This window comes from Molossus molossus, unplaced genomic scaffold (assembly GCF_014108415.1).
Source record: "Molossus molossus isolate mMolMol1 unplaced genomic scaffold, mMolMol1.p scaffold_m16_p_6, whole genome shotgun sequence".
Taxonomy (NCBI): domain Eukaryota; kingdom Metazoa; phylum Chordata; class Mammalia; order Chiroptera; family Molossidae; genus Molossus; species Molossus molossus.
Window position 1 is genome coordinate 73428068 of NW_023425399.1, and position 17355 is coordinate 73445422.

Sequence of the window (17355 nt, forward strand, 5' to 3'; positions counted from 1 at the left end):
CGAATGGCGTTCATTCGGCCCAGCGCGCCTTGCTTGCGTCATCAGTGTGAGTGCAGAGAGAGAGTCACGCTTTGTGGAGAGAGTCACGCTTTACACTGAATTTAACCCTTAGACATACTGTACACTTTTATTTCTTGTTGAGACTTATGTTTTTCTACATGTTATATACAAATTAGGCCAGTAAATAGGCATTTTCTGGGGCTTGGAACGAATTAATCCAGTTTCCATTATTTCCTATTGGGTTTCATTGCTTCGGTTCTCGAACAATTTGGTTCTCGACCGTCCTCCTGGAACGAATTATGTTCGAGAACCGAGGTATCACTGTAAATGTGCCTAACGTATAGGAAGTGCTCAATAAATGTTAGACTTACTGGCCTAATAAACCAAAAAGGCTTTTGGAGATTTTTTCCATTTCAAAAGTACTTGTCTAAAGCTTCATTAACATATGACCTTCTTAGAATGTGGTCTGTTAGTTTTGGTCATCAGAACTAGATTTAAAAGTTTGTAGGGAGAAGGAGTGCATACTAATAGGTATGGGATTTCTTTTGGGGTGATGAACATGTTCTAAAATATGATTAGATAGTTCCAAGTTATACAGCTTTGTATTATAAAAACCACTTTAATTATATACTTTAAATGATATGTGAATTATATCTTATTAATAAGCCTTTTTTTCAAAAGTTGGTAAGAAACCTTGGAGAGCAGACGCTGTCTTTGCACTCTCCCTCTGCCATGCTGCAGAGTGCCCAGGGGACATCCCTTAACACCAGTTCTAGGGGCAGCAGAGCTTGCATTCCTGAGTCCCATGGGGCTGTAACAGAACAGTTCTTGGCCAGCTACCACCCCCAGGCCATAGCACACACAACAGAACGAATTACAACCCAAGTCTTTCTGTGAAAGAAGGCTATTTGATTGTCCTGGAGCTTCAGCAAGGGGGGCAGGCTTCTGGTTTGGCACACATCTATGGGACTACTGAGGCCAGTGGACACTTTGTACACTTTGTACACTTCCTCTGCCTCGTTCCAGGTCATCAGCTTCTCCCAAAAAGAAGCTTGTATACTTATCTGGTACCCTGATCATTGAAGCAACTGCTCAGGAGGCACTTCTAGGTCACCCGGCTCTGGTGGCCAGTGGGAAATACATTTGTGGTCCCACAGGACTGTATATATTTGCATATTTTAAAAGCTGCTGCCCGAAGATCTGGCTTCCAGTCAGTCTGAATCTGGATGCTGACAGATCCTCTTCTTTGGAACACTGACAGGTCTTGGAACTGCCTCACCTACCGGGGGTGTCACTATATAACATAAAATGCTTGGAAAATCACAAAGATTTGAGAGACAACCAAGAGCTAGGGCAGGGTTCAGTGATAAGTTTCATCCCCTACACAAGGCTACTCCCTCAAGACTGAGAAAGGCGGCTCTTTTATCTAATTTATAGAACCCAACATAGAGAATCAGGGTGAACAAAGAAAGAGAAATATGTTTCAAACAAAAGTACACGATAAAAACCTCAAAAAGTCCTTAATGAAATGTGGGTAAGTAATTTACCTGATAGAGAGTTCAAAATAATAGTCATTAAGATGCTCACCAAACTTAGGAGAAGAATGGATGAACATACTGAGAACTTCAACAAAGAACCAGAAAATATAAGAAAGTACCAAATAGAAGTCTCAGAATTGAAGAATACAATAACTGCAATGAAAAATATACTAGTGGGATTCAACACTATACTAGATGAAGCAGAGGAAAGGATTGGTGAACTCAAAAAGAGGGCAGTGGAACTCATCTATTCAATCAGCAAAAAAGAAAAAAGAATTTTTAAAAAGTGAAGGTAGCTTAAAGGCTTATGAGATATCCAGTGGACCAACATTTGCATTAAAAGGGGTCCCAGAAGGAAAATCGAAAGAGAAAAAGACAGAATCTTATTTGAAGAAATAATGGTTGAAAATGTCCATAACCTAGGGAAGAAAACAGACATCCAATCCAGGAAACCCAGAGAGTTCCAAATAAAAGGAATCCAAAGAGACCCACAGCAAGATCATTATAATTAAAATGGTAAAAGTTAAAGGAGACTATATTACAATTAGCAAGACAAAAACTATTTGTTACATACAAGGAAACTCCTATGAGACTATCAGCAGATTTTTTCAGCAGAAACTTGGCAGGCCAGAAGAGAGTGGTACAATACATTCAGGTGCTGAAATAAAAAACATCCAACCAAGAATACTCTACTCGGAAAAATTGTCCTTCAGAATTAAAAAAAAAAAAAGATTAAAAATATTTCCAGAGAAGCAAAAGCTAAAGGAGTTCATCATCACTAGAATAGTCTTACAAAAAATGTTAAAGGGACTTCTTTTTTTTTTTTATCCTCACCCAAGGACACTTGCATTTATCTTCAGATAGAGCAGGAGGGAGAGAGAGAGAAAGAAACATCAATGTTTCTTTGAGTGGTTGCCACCCACACGATCTTAACCAGGGCCAGGGACAAACTACAACTGAGGTATGTGCCCTTAGCAGGAACCAAACTCAGGACTCTGTGGTCCAGAGACCGACGCTCTAACCACTGAACCAAACTGGCCAGGGCTTTTTTTTTTTTTAATATGTTTTTATTGATATTTTAGAAAGAGAGGAAGGGAGAGAGATAGAAACATTGATGTGAGAGAGAAATATCAATTAGCTGCCTCCTGCCTGCCCCCTACTGGGGATCGAGCCTGAAACCCAGGCATGTGCCCTGACCAGGAATCAAACTGGGACCTCTCAGTCCCTGGGACGATGTTTAATCTACTGAGCCACACTGGCTGGGCAAGACTTCTTTAAGCTGAAAAGATAGGGAGCTAATTAGTAACAGGGAAACATGAGCATGTAAATTTCACTGGTAAAGTAAATATATAGTAAAATTCAGAATAGTCTCATGTTGTAAAGATGGTAGATTAATCGCTTATAGAGCTAGTATGAAGGTTGAAAGACAACAGTAGTAAAAATAACTAACTGTGGTAATTTGTTAAGGGATACACAGTAGAAAAAGATGTTAATTGTGATATCAAAAACATAAAAAGTGGTGGAGGAATAATAAAAGTATAGAGCTTTAGAATGTGATCAAACTTAAGTTGTAATTAACTTAAAATAGACTGTGCCCTGGCCAGTTTTGCTCAGTGGTTAGAGCATCGGCCCACGGACCAAAAAGTTGTGGGTTCGATTCTGGTCAAGGCATGTACGTCAGTTGCGGTTCATTCCTGGCCCTGGACCGGGTTGTGCAGGAGGCATCCAGTCAATGTGTCCCTCTCAATGTCAATGTTTATTTCTCTCTCTCTCTCTATCTTCTCTCCCTCCCTCTCTCTCTCTTTCCTTCCCTCCCACCCTATCTGAAGATAAAACAGAAAAATATCCTCGGGTAAGGATTAAAAAAAAAAACAAGTTGTTATATGTAAGTGTCATGGTAACCACAAAGCAAAAATCTATATAGTAGGTACACAGAAAATTAAGTGAAAAGAATCTAAGCGTACCTAATGAAAAATCATCAAATCACAAGGAAGAACACAAGAAAAGAAGAAAGAAACAGGAATTACAAAACCACCAGAAGATTAACAAATGGCAATAAGTACATACTTACCAATAATTACTTTAAATGTAAATGGACTAAATTCTCCATCCAAAAGACATAGAGTGGCTTGGTGGATAAAAATGTAATCTGTATGCTACCTACAAGATATTTATTTCAATGAAGGACACATACAGACTGAAAGTGAAGAGATGGAAAAAGATATTCCATGCAAATGGAAACTGAAAGAAAGTTAGGGTTCCTATATGTATAGCAGGAAAAAATAGACTTAAAATACTTTTTCAGTTGATTTTTAGAGAAAGAGGAAGGTGTGGCTCAGTGGACTGAGCATCATCCCATGGACTGAGAGGTCCCAGTTCGATTCCTGATCAGGACACATGCCCAGTTTGTGGGCTTGATCCCCAGTAGGGGACATGCAGGAGGCAGCTGATCAGTGTTTCTCTCTCCCTTCCTCTCTTTCTAAAAAAAAAATCGAGAGAGAGAGGAAGGGAGAGGGAGAGAGAGAAACAGTGATGTGAGAGCAAAGCATGGATTGGATGCCTCCTGCACTCCCCCTACCAGAGATGGAGCCCACAACTTGGGCACAGATGACATCCAACCAATTGAGCCACACTGGCCAGGGCAGGCAAAATAGACTTTAAAACAAAGACTGTAATAAGACAAGGTCATTACATAATGATAAAGGAGCCAATCCAACAGGAGGGTATAACGTGTAGAAGTGTATGCACCCAACACAGAAGCAACAAAATATATAGAGCAAATATTAACAGAACTAAAGAGATAAATAGATTGAAATACAGTAATAGTAGAGGACTTTAATGGATGTATCAGACAGATAATCAGAAAGAAAACATTGGCCTTAAACAACACATTAGATCAGATGGACTTACCAGATACGGACTTAACATTAACATTCCATACAAAAGCAAAAGAATACATATTCTTCTCAAGTACACATAGAACATTGCCCATGATATAGCATATGTTAGGCCACAAAACAAGTCTTACTAAATTTAAGAAGACTGAAATCATATCAAGCATCTCTTCTGACCACAAGGGAATGAAACTAGAAATGAGTTACAAGAGGAAAACTGGAAAATTCACATATATGTGGAGATTAAACAGTATGCTAATGAGCAACCAATGGGTCAAAGAAGAAATAAAAAAATACTTTGAGACAAATGAAAATGGACATACCAAAACTTATGAGATGCAGCAAAAACAGTTTTAAGAGGGAATTTCATAGCAATAAATGCCTACCTCAAGGGGAAAACAACACCTCAAATAACTTAATTTTACACCTTCAGAAACTAGAAAAAGAAGTACAAACGAAGCCCCAAATTAGTAGAAGAACATAAAGAGCAGAAATAAATGAAATAGAGACTAAAAAGTCAATAGAAAAGATTGATGAAACTAAGAGCTTGTATTTTAAAATACTTTTTTAAATGACAAACCTTTAGCTACATTCACCAAGAAAAAAAAGATGGCCTCAAATAAATAAAATCAGAAAATGAAAGTGGGGACATTACAACTGATACCAGAGAAATAAAAAGTATCATAAGAGACTACTATGAACAGTTATACACCAACAAATTGGACAACTTAGAAACATACAACCTACCAAAACGGAAGCATGAAAAAATAGAAAATCTGAACAGATCAATTAGTAAGGAGATTGAATCAATATTCAAAAACCTCCCAACAAATAAAAGTCCAGGATCAGATGGCTTCACTGATAAATCTCACCAGACATTTAAAGATGAATTATGCCCTGGCCGGTTTGGCTCAGTGGTTGGAGGGTCGGCCTGCAGACCAGAGAGTCCTGGGTTTGGTTCCCACTAGGGGTACGTACCAAAATAAATAAATAAATAAATAAATAAATAAATAAATAAATAAATAAATAAGAAAGAAAGAAAGAAGAATTAATACCATTCCCTCTCAGACTCTTCCAAAAAAATAGAAGAAGAGGAGGGAACACTTCCAAACCCATTTTATGAGGCTGGCATTATCCTGATACCAAAGCCAGACAAGGACACCACAAGAAAATAAAAATACAGTCCCATATCCCTGATGAACATAAATGCAAAAATCCTCAATAAAATATTAGCAAACCAACTTCAACAATAAATTAAAAGAATTATACACCCAATCAAGTGAGATTTATTCCATGAATGCAAGGATGATTTAATATCTGCAAATCAATCAGTGTGATATACTACATTAACAAAATTATGTGATCATCTCAATAGATGCAGAAAAAGCATTTGACACAATTCAACATCTGTTTATGATAAAAACTCTCAACAAAGTGGGTGTATAGGAATATACCTTAAAAATAATAAAGGCCATATATGACAAGCCCACAGTTAACATCATATGTAGTGGTGAAAAGCTTAATTCTTTTCCTCAAAGATTGGAAACAAGACAAAAATTCCCATTCTTGCTACTTACATTCAACACAGTATTAGAATAAAATTCCAATTGTCCTAGCCAGAGCAATTAGGTGAGAGAGAAAAAAAGAAAAAAAAAGCATCAGTAACTATTTGCAGATGACATGGTATTATATAAAGAAAACCCTAAAGACTCCACCCAAAAACTGTTAGAACTAATAAATTCAGTAAAGTTGTAGGATATAAAATCAACAAACAAAATCCATTGGGTTTTTCTACACTATAACAAACTGTGATAAGGAGAAATTAGGAAAACAATCTTGTTTATAATTACATCAAAGAGAATAAAATGCCTAGGAATAAATTTAACCAAGAAGGTGAAAGACCGATACACTGAAAACTATAAGACACTGATGAAAGAAATTGAAGAAGACACAAATAAATGGCAAGATATTCCATGAGATGGACTGGAAGAATTAATACTGTTAAATTGTCCATACAACCCAAAGTAATCTACAGATTTAGTGTAATTTCCATCAAAATCCCAATGGCATTTTTCACAAAAATACAACAAACAATCCTAAGATTTGTATAGAGCCACAAAAGACCTCAAGTAGCCAAAGCAATCCTGTGAAAGAAGAAAAAAGCTGGAGGCATCATACTTCCCGATTTAAAATTATTTTACAAAGCTATAGTAATCAAAACAGTATGGTGTTGGCATAAAAACAGACAGATCAATGGAACAGAATAGAGAACCCAGAAATAAATCCATGTGTTGATGGTCAATTAATTTATGACAAAGGAACCAAGAATATACAGTGGGGAAAGGACCATCTCTTCAATAAATGGTGCAGAAAACTTGACAGCCATATGCAAAAGAATAAAACTGGACTACTATCTCACAGCATACACAAAAATTAGCTCAAAATGGCTTAAGGACTTGACTATAAGACCTAAAACCATAAAACTCCTAGAAAAACAAACAAGTAATAAGCTCTTTGACATCTGTCTTGGCAATAACTTTTTTGATTTTACACCAAAAGAAAAGGCAACAAAAGCAAAAATAAACAAGTGGGACTATATCAAACTAAAAAGCTTCTACATAGCAAAGGACACCATCAACAAAATGAAAATGCAACCTACTGAATGGGAGAAAATTTTGCAAATCATAGATCTGGTTGGGGACTAATATCCAAAATATATAAAGAACAACTCTAGCAAAAAAAAAAAAAAAATCCAAATTAAAAATGGGCAACTGATCTGAAAGATACTTTCCCAAAGACATACAGATGGCCAACGAGTACATTAAAAGATACTCAACATCAGTAATCAAAAGGGAAATGTAAGTCAAAACCATAATAACACCTCACACCTATTAGAATGGTCATTATAAAAAAAAGAAAGAAAGAAAAAAATAGTTAAGTGCTGGTGAGTATGTGAACAAAAGGAAGCCCTTGTGCACTATTGGGAGACTATAAATTGGTTCAATCATTACAGGAAGCAGTAAGCAGATTCCTCAAGAAGTTAAAAATATAACTACCATCTGATCCAACAATTCCACTTCTGGGTAGTTATCTAAAGAAAATTAAGCACTAACTCAAAAAGATATATGCACCCCCATGTTCACTGCAGTATTATTTACAATAGCCAAGAAATGGAAGCAACACAAGTGCCTGTTGATGGATGAATGAATAAAGGTAATACACACACACACATATATGTATACATATATATATTCAGCCATAAAAAAGAAAAATCTTGCCACTTGTGACAACATGAATGGACCTTAAATGTATTATGCTAGGTGAAATAAGTCAGAAAGAGAAAGACAAATACGATATGATTTCATATGTGGAATCTAGGGTGAGGGAACAGAACTCATAGATACAGAGAACAGATAGGTGTTTGCCAGAGGCAGGGATGAGAGGTGGGCAAAATGGGTGAAAGGGGTCAAAAGGTACAAACTTCCATTTATAAAATAAATAAGTCATGGGGATGTACAATACAGCATGATGACTATAGTTGATAACACTGTATTATATATTTGAAAATTGCTAAAAGAGAACATCTTAAAGGTTCTCATTACATGAAAAAGACTTTTTTTTTTTATCCTCACCCGAGGACATTTTTCCATTTTTTTGTACAGATAGAGTGGGAGGGAGAGAGAGGAAGAGAGAGAGTGAGAGAGAAACATCGACGTGAAAGGGACACATCGAGTGGCTACCACCCACACGACCAACCAGGGCCAGGGACAAACTGCAACCGAGGTATATGCCCTCAGTGGGAACCGAACCCGGGTCTCTCTAGACCGCAGGCCGACACTCTAACCACTGAGCCAAACTGGCCAGGGCGAAAAAGACATTTTTTATAATAACATGACAATAAGTTATCTGTGTTTATTCAACAATTATTTCTTCCTTAGTACATTGTTTTATCCCTTTTAAATTATTTTTATAGATTTATTAATGTATAATTAACAAATAAAAATTGTATATATTTAAGGTATACAATGTGAAATCACCACCACAATCAAGCTAATTAATATATCCATCATTTCACATAGTTACCATTTCCATTTTTTTTAATGGTGAGAAAACTTAAGTTTTACCCTCTTAGCAAACTTCTAGTATATAATATAATATTAGTTATAGTTACATTGCTATGTATTTTATCTAAGAAAAAAATACTTTTTTTTTCTAAATCCTCACCCGAGGACACTTTTCCATTGATTTTTTCAGACAGTGGGAAGGAGGGAGAGAGAGAGAGAGAAACATTGATGTGAGAGAGACACAATGGTTGCTTCCCGCACTACCACTACTGAGATACGTGCCCTTGACCAGAATTGAACCTGCGACCCGGTGGTCCGCGGGCCGACACTCTAACCACTGAACAAAACTGGCCAGGACAAGAAAAAAATACTTTTAACTGTACTAATGGATGTTAATTAGACTTATTGTGGTGATTGTTTTGCAATGCAGTTGACCCTTGAACAACATGGGTTTGAACTGCAAGGGTCCGCTTTATACACAGATATTTCTCAATAAATATATAGTCAGCCCTCCATCTCCCCAGGTTTCACATCTACAGATTCAAGTAACCATGGATAGAGAACAGTATTTGTATGGAAAACTGTATTTTCAGTACGCAGTTGGGAATCCACAAATGTGGAGGGGCTGACCATATACATTGTTCTGTACCATTTTATATTAGAGACCTGAGTATCCATGGATTTTGGTATCCACAAGGATACCAATCCCCCATGGATAGAGAGAGACAACTGAAGTTTTAGGGTAGTCAAAGTTATATGTGGATTTTTGACTCCATGGAGGGTCAGCATCCCTATGTTGTTCAAGGGTAGGCTATATATACAAATATCATCAAATCATTGTTTTTACACCTGAAAGTAATATAATGTTATATGTCAATTGTATTTCAGTTTTTTTGTTGGTGGTAAACATAAATCGCAAATATATTTTGTTCAAATTATTTTTTTATAGTAACTGGGGCACAAAGTATGTATATATCCACTCAACACACATATATTGAATACCTTTGATATATCAGGCACTGGTCCAAGTGTAGAGGTCCTCAAGAACCATAAGAAACTCCCAGCATGGTCAGTTGCAGGGGAGGAACACAAATATCTAAATAAGAGATTACAGTAGAGAGTGACAAGTTACCCAGATTTGCCATTTGTTTCCCTTGTTTAGTCATTTGGGATTTTAGTTGGGACTAGGCTTCCCCAAATAGGCTTCTTCAGGATGAAACGTACCTTATACTTAATCTGAAGACTGTCTTGGCATTTCTTTGATAAAATAAACATTATTGAATGAAGTATTTTGGAATCTTTTCTATAAAAAATACATGTTCCTTTTTTTAAATTGTACATTAACGTTATTCTCTTTTTAAAAATTAACACCCATCCTTTTTCTTCTCTTTTAGTACTATCATCTTCATTATAATGGACTGTGATGAAATAACTTGAGCAAATTTTCGGACAGTTCTCAAAAGCAAAGGATACTTCCTTCTGATTGCATCACCTACTCACCAGATTGAAAAAAAGCACTGAAAACCAATTACTGAAAAAAATTGACAGCTAATGTTCTTTACCATCTGCCATTACTCAAGAACTTTGGAACAAAGATGTTCCCCCAGTATAAGATATTGATTTTCAGTATGCAAATGGACTGAATCACATAGATTTTTCAGCCAGTAACTGTACAGTTATGCAAATCATATCTTCCAAAGTGTGGAATACTCTGATCATAAAAAGATTATCATTGGTTGTTGAGCTTTAGGGAGAACTTACACATATACTGTGTGAACAGTACCTTACGTTTCTAAAATCCCAAAGGTAGGAAAAATATGCAGACATAAAGATATATAGGCCAACTCTTAATAATATGAAATATACTTAAAGAGCTTTTAAAACTGTATTTTTGTACAAAATATTTGCCTTTTTACAATTTTTTCCTTTTTTTTTGGTCATTTTACCAATATAATACATGGAGCCAAAGAAAACAATATGGTACTAATAAAAACTCATAGGATTTCTTGTCAGATTTAATTTTACCCAATGGCAAAGAATTTTTTTAGTTGTGGTTTAAAAAAAAATTAAATGTGTGTGTGTACATATATATTTTTTAATGTATCATTTCCTCAGAGGAACCAATCATGTGAAATGTCTAGAAATACCCTTACAAATTTTGCCAGTGTAGGTCAAGCGTGAGCATATCACAGGGCTCAGTCAAGTGGGCTGTGCACTGAGCTCATCACCAACCAACACCCTTGCTGTGTGCCTGGCCAGGCCCAGAGTTTATCTCAGGATGTGTGTCTCCTCATTTTGGTGGAGCCAGAGGTGGTGGAGAGGCATCTGTTGGGAAGAGTAGAGCACCTGAATCTGGCTATCTAGAAGGTCCTATTTTATGGCTGAGATATGAATATACCAGAACTGATACTGTCAAGGAAGTATGGCATCACATCAGCCAAAGGCAGAGTTGCTAGAAAGATGGGGACAGCTATGTGCTACCTGGAAAGTTTGTTTTCTTAAGTCAGTTTCTAAAAGAAAAAAAAACACCGTAATTCCAAGGCACATACATGATGAAATGCAAGAATAAACTTTTGACCATGTTGTTGAACTTTTGCAAAGAACCTTTCCTTTGAGCCCATCTTCCTTCTACTCCTTGATTTGCCATTGAAAAATCTAACATGAACTGTGTTGAAAATAAACACTAGATATAACCGATGCTCAAAGGTAAGATTTCCATCCAACAGATTCCCTTTCCTCCCCTCCTAAGCTCCCCAGGCAGTGCTGCTACCCATTCCAAATAAAATGGTTAAAGAATAAAGACAGAGCTTGACTTTCACACCTGCAGCCGTGTGGACTGTGTTGCCTTGTTCCTGGTCACCATTCATGCTGTCTCTGCAGCATAGGAATGGCCATCACCTCAGCACCTTTATACCCACTGTCCTGTCCATGTGGCCTGCTCAGGCTGGCAGGACAACCATCATCTGGGCCCTGCAACACAAAGCAGGCACTGTACTCGGGTACCTCTTGAGGCTCAAGACCCTTTATAGACTAAACTTAATCCTCTTTTTCATCCTCTCTCTGTTTTTTTAGTGTCAATTAAGATTCATGGACATCTGTAATAGTATCAACAATAAAAAAAAGATCCATGTGCAGAAGCAACTTGAAATTAAATGTCTAATGCCATCATCAGAAAAGAATACTGCTAGTTCCCACAGCTGAGATGGTTCTTCTCCCAGCCCTAATAATAACTTACCGAGTGCTTATCATTTGTCAAGCACCATATGGAGGGCTTCAGGTCATCCTCCCAGCAGCCCTATGAAACAGGACTTACTACATTCCCCATTTTGCAGAGAAAGGAGGGGCTCCAGGAAGTGATGTGATTTGCTAGGTAACATCATCACCAAGGAGTGATGCAAGCTTCAAACACGAGCTTTGAAAATGTCCTCATTTTCTTTAAGTACCAGAGTCCTCCTTAATAACACACTGAATAAAATCAGATGAGCCCTGGCCGGTTTGGCTCAGCGGTTGGAGCGTCGGCCTGCGGTCCGGAGAGACCTGGGTTTGGTTCCCGCTAAGGGCATGTATGTCGGTTGCAGTTTGTCCCCGGCCCTGGTCAGTCGTGCGGGTGGCAGCCATTCGATGTGTCCCTTTCACATCGATGTTTCTCTCTCTCTCTCTCTCTCTCTCTCTCTCTCTCTCTCTCTCTCTCTCTCTCTCTCTCTCTTCCTCTCTCTCCCTCCCACTCTACCTAAACAAAAAATGGAAAAATGTCCTCAGGTGAGGATAAAAAAAATAAAATAAAATCAGATGAATATCACACATTGTAAGATGCTTCCTGTACTCCTTTGTGCATTTAGGTATTTAGACACCAGGTTTCTATTCACCTACTCACAATCCTCTTTTGGGAGGAGAGTTGTTTAAATATGATGAGGTCTTCAGGCACTGGACTTGCTATATGCTATGAGCAGATGGCTCTTGAAAAAATGAATGCACAACCAGAGAGGAAAATACCTTTTTTTTTTCCTCTTCGATAATCAATGTTCACCAACTCTCTCCCTATCCTTCCGAGTTTAAGCTAAAGCAGACAACAAATAGTAATAGCTGCTCCTATTAAAAACAATAACAACAGGACTTCCGGTCAAGATGGTGGCGTAGGTAAACGCGGTATCGCGTCCTCCCACAACCACATCAAAGTTACAACTAAACTACAGAACAACCATCATTCAAAACTGCCTGAAATCAAGCTGAATGGAAGTTGTACAACTATGGAACTAAGGAAAAAAAAAAAAGCAGCTACATCCAGACCGGTAGGAGGGGCGGCGGCGCGAGGGGGGGCGGCGGCGCAGCGGGCAGAGCGCGCAGCGGGGAGACGGGCTGGTCCCACACCCAAGCGTGGTGGATAAAAATCAGGAGGATCCCGCGGCTGGGAAGGTCCATCCTGAGGACTGAGGGGTCCCCGTCCCACACCAGGTGTCCCGTTCAGGATTCCAGTGCCAGGAAGAGAAGTCCCCATAACTTCTGGCTGGAAAAACCAGCGGAAACAGAGGCTCAGGGAAGCTGAATCGGCTGGAGCCCCAGGCAGCTCCTTAAAGGGCCCGTGCACGGACTTATCGGACTCTCTCCCTCTAAGCTCGGAAGGGAGGCAGCTCGAGGGGCACCAGAGACACACAGGGAAGAACTGAGCTGTTTGGCACTGGAGCGAGAGCTGGAGAGGGGGCTTCCTTGGGGACAAACGTGCTGTCAGAGGCCTTTGTTCCTTTGGTGAGCCCTTCCCTGGGGCGGCAGACAGAAGCCATATCTGGGACTCCAGCAACCTGGCTCACACTCCTAGCCCCGCCCTGCTGACTCCCTGAGGCCTCGCCCCGCCCCACACAACTTTCAAGCTGTTGCCACTTGCTTAACCATAGGATTGGCCGGTCTTGGATCCTGCTTCAGGTTTTTCCTAAATTCTTTCAAACGAGCAGCACCGGGTCTCAGCGAGCCCCATACCTCTCATTAATACACAGAAACAAACACAGGGAGGCAGCCAAAATGAGCATACAAAGAAACAGGTCCCAAATGAAAGAACAGAACAAAACCCCAATAAAAGAACTAAGTGAAAGGGAGATAAGCAACCTAACAGATACTGAGTTCAAAATACTGCTTATAAGGATGCTCAATGAACTTAGTGAGAACCTCAGTGAACTTAGGGAGGGCATCAAGAGCATAAAAAAAGGCCCTGGCCGTTTTGGCTCAGCGGTTAGAGCGTCGGCCTGCGGTCCGGAGAGACCCGGGTTCGGTTCCCGCTAAGGGCACGTACTTCGGTTGCAGTTTGTCCCCGGCCCTGGTTGGTCGTGCGGGTGGCAGCCACTCGATGTGTCCCTTCATGTCGATGTTTCTCTCTCTCTCTCCCTTCCTCTCTCTCCCTCCCACTCTATCTGAACAAAAAATGGAAAAATGTCCTCGGGTGAGGATAAAAAAAAAAAAAAGCATAAAAAAGTACCAGTTAGAAATCATGGATACACAGTTAGAATTAAAGGAGGCATTAACTGAAATAAAGAATAATTTACACAGCTTCAATAATAGAGTATGTAGATCCAAGGAGCAAACCATCGATTTGGAATATAAGGAAGCAAAAAATCCCCAATCAGAAGATTAAAAAGAAAAAAGAATCCAAAAAAATGAGGATACAGTAAGGAGCCTCTGGGATAACTTCAAGCGTGCCAACATTCGCATCTTGGGGGTGCCCGAAGGAGAAGAGAGAGAACAAGAAATCGAAAACCTGTTTGAAACAATAATGGCAGAAAACTTTCCTAACTTGGTGAAGGAAACAGACATACAAGTCCAGGAAGCACAGAGAGTCCCAAACAAGATGAACCCCAAGAGGCCCACACCAAGACACATCATCATCAAAATGCAAAAGGTTCAAGACAAAGAGAGAATATTAAAAGCAGCAAGAGAAAGGCAGCTAGTTACCTACAAGGGAGTACCCATTAGGCTGTCAGCTGATTTCTCAAAAGAAACTTTGCAGGCCAGAAGGGAGTGGCAAGAAATATTCAGAGTGATGAAAACCAAGAACCTACAACCAAAATTACTCTATCCTGCAAAGCTGTCATTTAGAATCGATGGACATACAAAAACTTTCCCAGACAAGAAAAAGTTAAAGGAGTTCATCACCACCAAACTGTTATTATATGAAATGATGAAGGGTCTTTTTGAAGAAAAAGATAAAATGTATGAACAAACAAAATGGCAATGAATACATATCTATCAACAATGGAATCTACAAACAAAATTAACAGGTAGAACAGAAACATTCTCATAGATACAGAGAACATTTTATTGGTTGCCAGTTGGGAAGGGGGTTGGGGGAATGGGTGAAAAAGGTGAAGGGATTAAGAAGCACAAACTCATTGCTAGACTGACAAATCTCAAAGGGAAAGGGGTTGGGGGGGTGGGAAGAAATAAACCAAAGAACTTATATGCATAACCAATGGACACAGACAATAGTGTGGGAAAAGGTGGGAGGGGGACTGGAGTGGGGAGGAGGGGGTCAATGGGGGAAAAATGTGGAACATCTGTAATACATTTTACATCCAACAATAAAGATTTGGAAAAAAAAATTAAAAAATAAAAACAATAACAACAAACAGCCCTGGACAGTTAGGCTCATAGGCATGAATGGAGAACCTTTTTTCCGCCAAGGGCCATTTGGACATTTATAACATCATTCGAGGATCATACAAAATTATCAACTTAAAAATTAGCCTGCTATGTTTGGTCAGGCTAATTTTGTGAGGCTTGTGATGTTAAGTTGGTATTGACTTCCAGGCCTGATATGGCCCTTGGGCCAGACATTCCCCACCACTGGCAGTCGGCCCAAGACCAAAGGGTCACAGGCTTGATTTCCGGTCACGGGCACATACCTACCTGGGTTGCAGGTTTGTTTGATCCCTGACCCTGGGGTCATGTGGAAGCAACCAACCAATGTATCTCTCTCACATCAATGTTTCTCTCTCTCTCTCTCTCTCTCTCTCTCTCTCCCCCTCCCTCCTCCTCCCTCCCTTTTCCCCTCCCTCCCTTCACTCTATCTAAAAAAATCAATGGAAAAACATCCTTGGGTGAGAATTAAAAAAAAATAACTAAAAAACAACAAACAGATGTTTAAGGAAGTAGAAAGATAGCTATATAAATCAGGTACCAATACAAGCATGTTTATTTTGCCTCAGATTACAAAAATGATCTCTTTTTAAAAAGTAAGCATGTTAACTCATTTATGACTCCCACAAAAATAATATTAGCTTAAATATATTTAGCACATTCACATACATTATCTCTTCTAACCGTGGTGCAAAACCTATCATCACTACTCTGGAAAATGAGGAAACAGGCTAATTTGAAGATTTGCCTGTTGCCCACACAATTTTGAAAATAACTATGACAGCAAATCCAATCAGGTTCCTCATTCTTACATCCCTAAATCCAAGTCCATCCTACCCCAGACCCCTAACCTATAATCTTCCAAAGGATCTGAGTTGCCTGCAGGACATATATGCAGGGGCCATATGGCCCTTGGTGACTAGGTTCCCAACCACACTTCCCACCTTTTCCCTAGCTGCAACCCCACCTGCCCTCATCATGCACCAGAATAGCTTTACAAACCACCTACACTTTCCTCCATGCTCTTTCTTACCCTATACCCTACCTGGATTTCCTTTCTGACTTTTTTTTTTTTACCTGGAAAGTACCTCCTTTAAGACTGAGTTCAAACATCACTTCTTGTCTGAATCTTTTCCTAACAAATGCACCCCGAAGGTAGAGCTGGTTCCTTCTTCCAGGCCAAATGCTATGCACAAATGCTCTGGGTAATATGGAAGAAAACTCTTCTCTGTATTAGATAATCTACAGGTTAGTTGAGAAGCCTAACAATTACTGAATTAAGAAAAGTGAATGTGGGCAGTCAACTATGAAATCTTAAAAGAACTGAACAACGAGAAAAGCCAAACAGTAGAAATGAAGGAATTCATGTTGATAACAATTGGTTGTTATGTATCCAATATATTGAATGTATGTATAATATACATATTACTCCATCAAAATGAATGGAAGAGTGAGTGAAAAGAATTAGGTGGTAAAACAGATTAATTCTATTTACCAGCATATGGCCAAGTCAGGGAGAAGCTCTAGAGACTGTTTCTAAATGGCAGGGGGTTGGAATACCTCTTGTCTTACTGTTATACTCAACAGTTTTAGAAGTACAGTCAAGCTTTTCAATCTTTTTAACAAGATGTTCCTTTATACAATAGCAGCATTTTACTGGGAAGAATCCTTTAATGGCATGGCATCGCATCATATTTATTTTATAAATCACAAAGCAGATGTTGAAAAGTTTTTGCTCCACTTGTTCTTCCTTTTTCCTCTCCTAGATATCCTTGTTCGAATAAGTACACAGCATGCCTGGGTTACACTACATAGGCAAAAATCCAGAAAAAAAAACAGGCTTTGGAAAAGTAAAGTTAATTCGCCAGAGGCAGAGCCCTTGGTTTTCAAATTTTTCAATGAATGAGTCTTTGAATGAGCTATCTCAGTCCAGTCTTGCCTGCCATGGCCAGGATTTTGTCCCAGTCTCCATCCTTCCTCCAAGGACTTATTAGCCCTAAATTTGCAAAGCAAGGATAACCTGTGCAACTTAGGCAGGAGTCAGCTGCCAGTGAGAAGACTCCTGCCAACAGCTCGTCCAGCCAGGTCATTAAGTGGGCTTTACCAAAGGATCTTCATTTAGTCCCCTTGGCCAGGAATGGAGGATTGTCCTTTGGCCAGTCTTCCAACCTTTGGTGCCAGAGTTTGCCGTATTCTTTAATCATTGTTCATTGCCATGACCCAAAAAATCACACCTGG

The 17355-nt window shown here is 39.1% G+C and overlaps 1 protein-coding gene across 1 annotated transcript in view; it reads left to right on the top strand.

Moving 5' to 3' along the window:
• Positions 1-11309, top strand: part of COLEC12 (collectin subfamily member 12) — a 217065-nt gene extending 205756 nt beyond the window's left edge. Inside the window, exon 10 of the mRNA XM_036245806.1 lies at positions 9891-11309. Within this exon, the coding sequence (XP_036101699.1) occupies positions 9891-9910 (20 nt within the window). The 3' untranslated portion in view covers positions 9911-11309. The remainder of the gene's footprint in view (positions 1-9890) is intronic.
• Positions 11310-17355: the final 6046 nt, after the last annotated feature.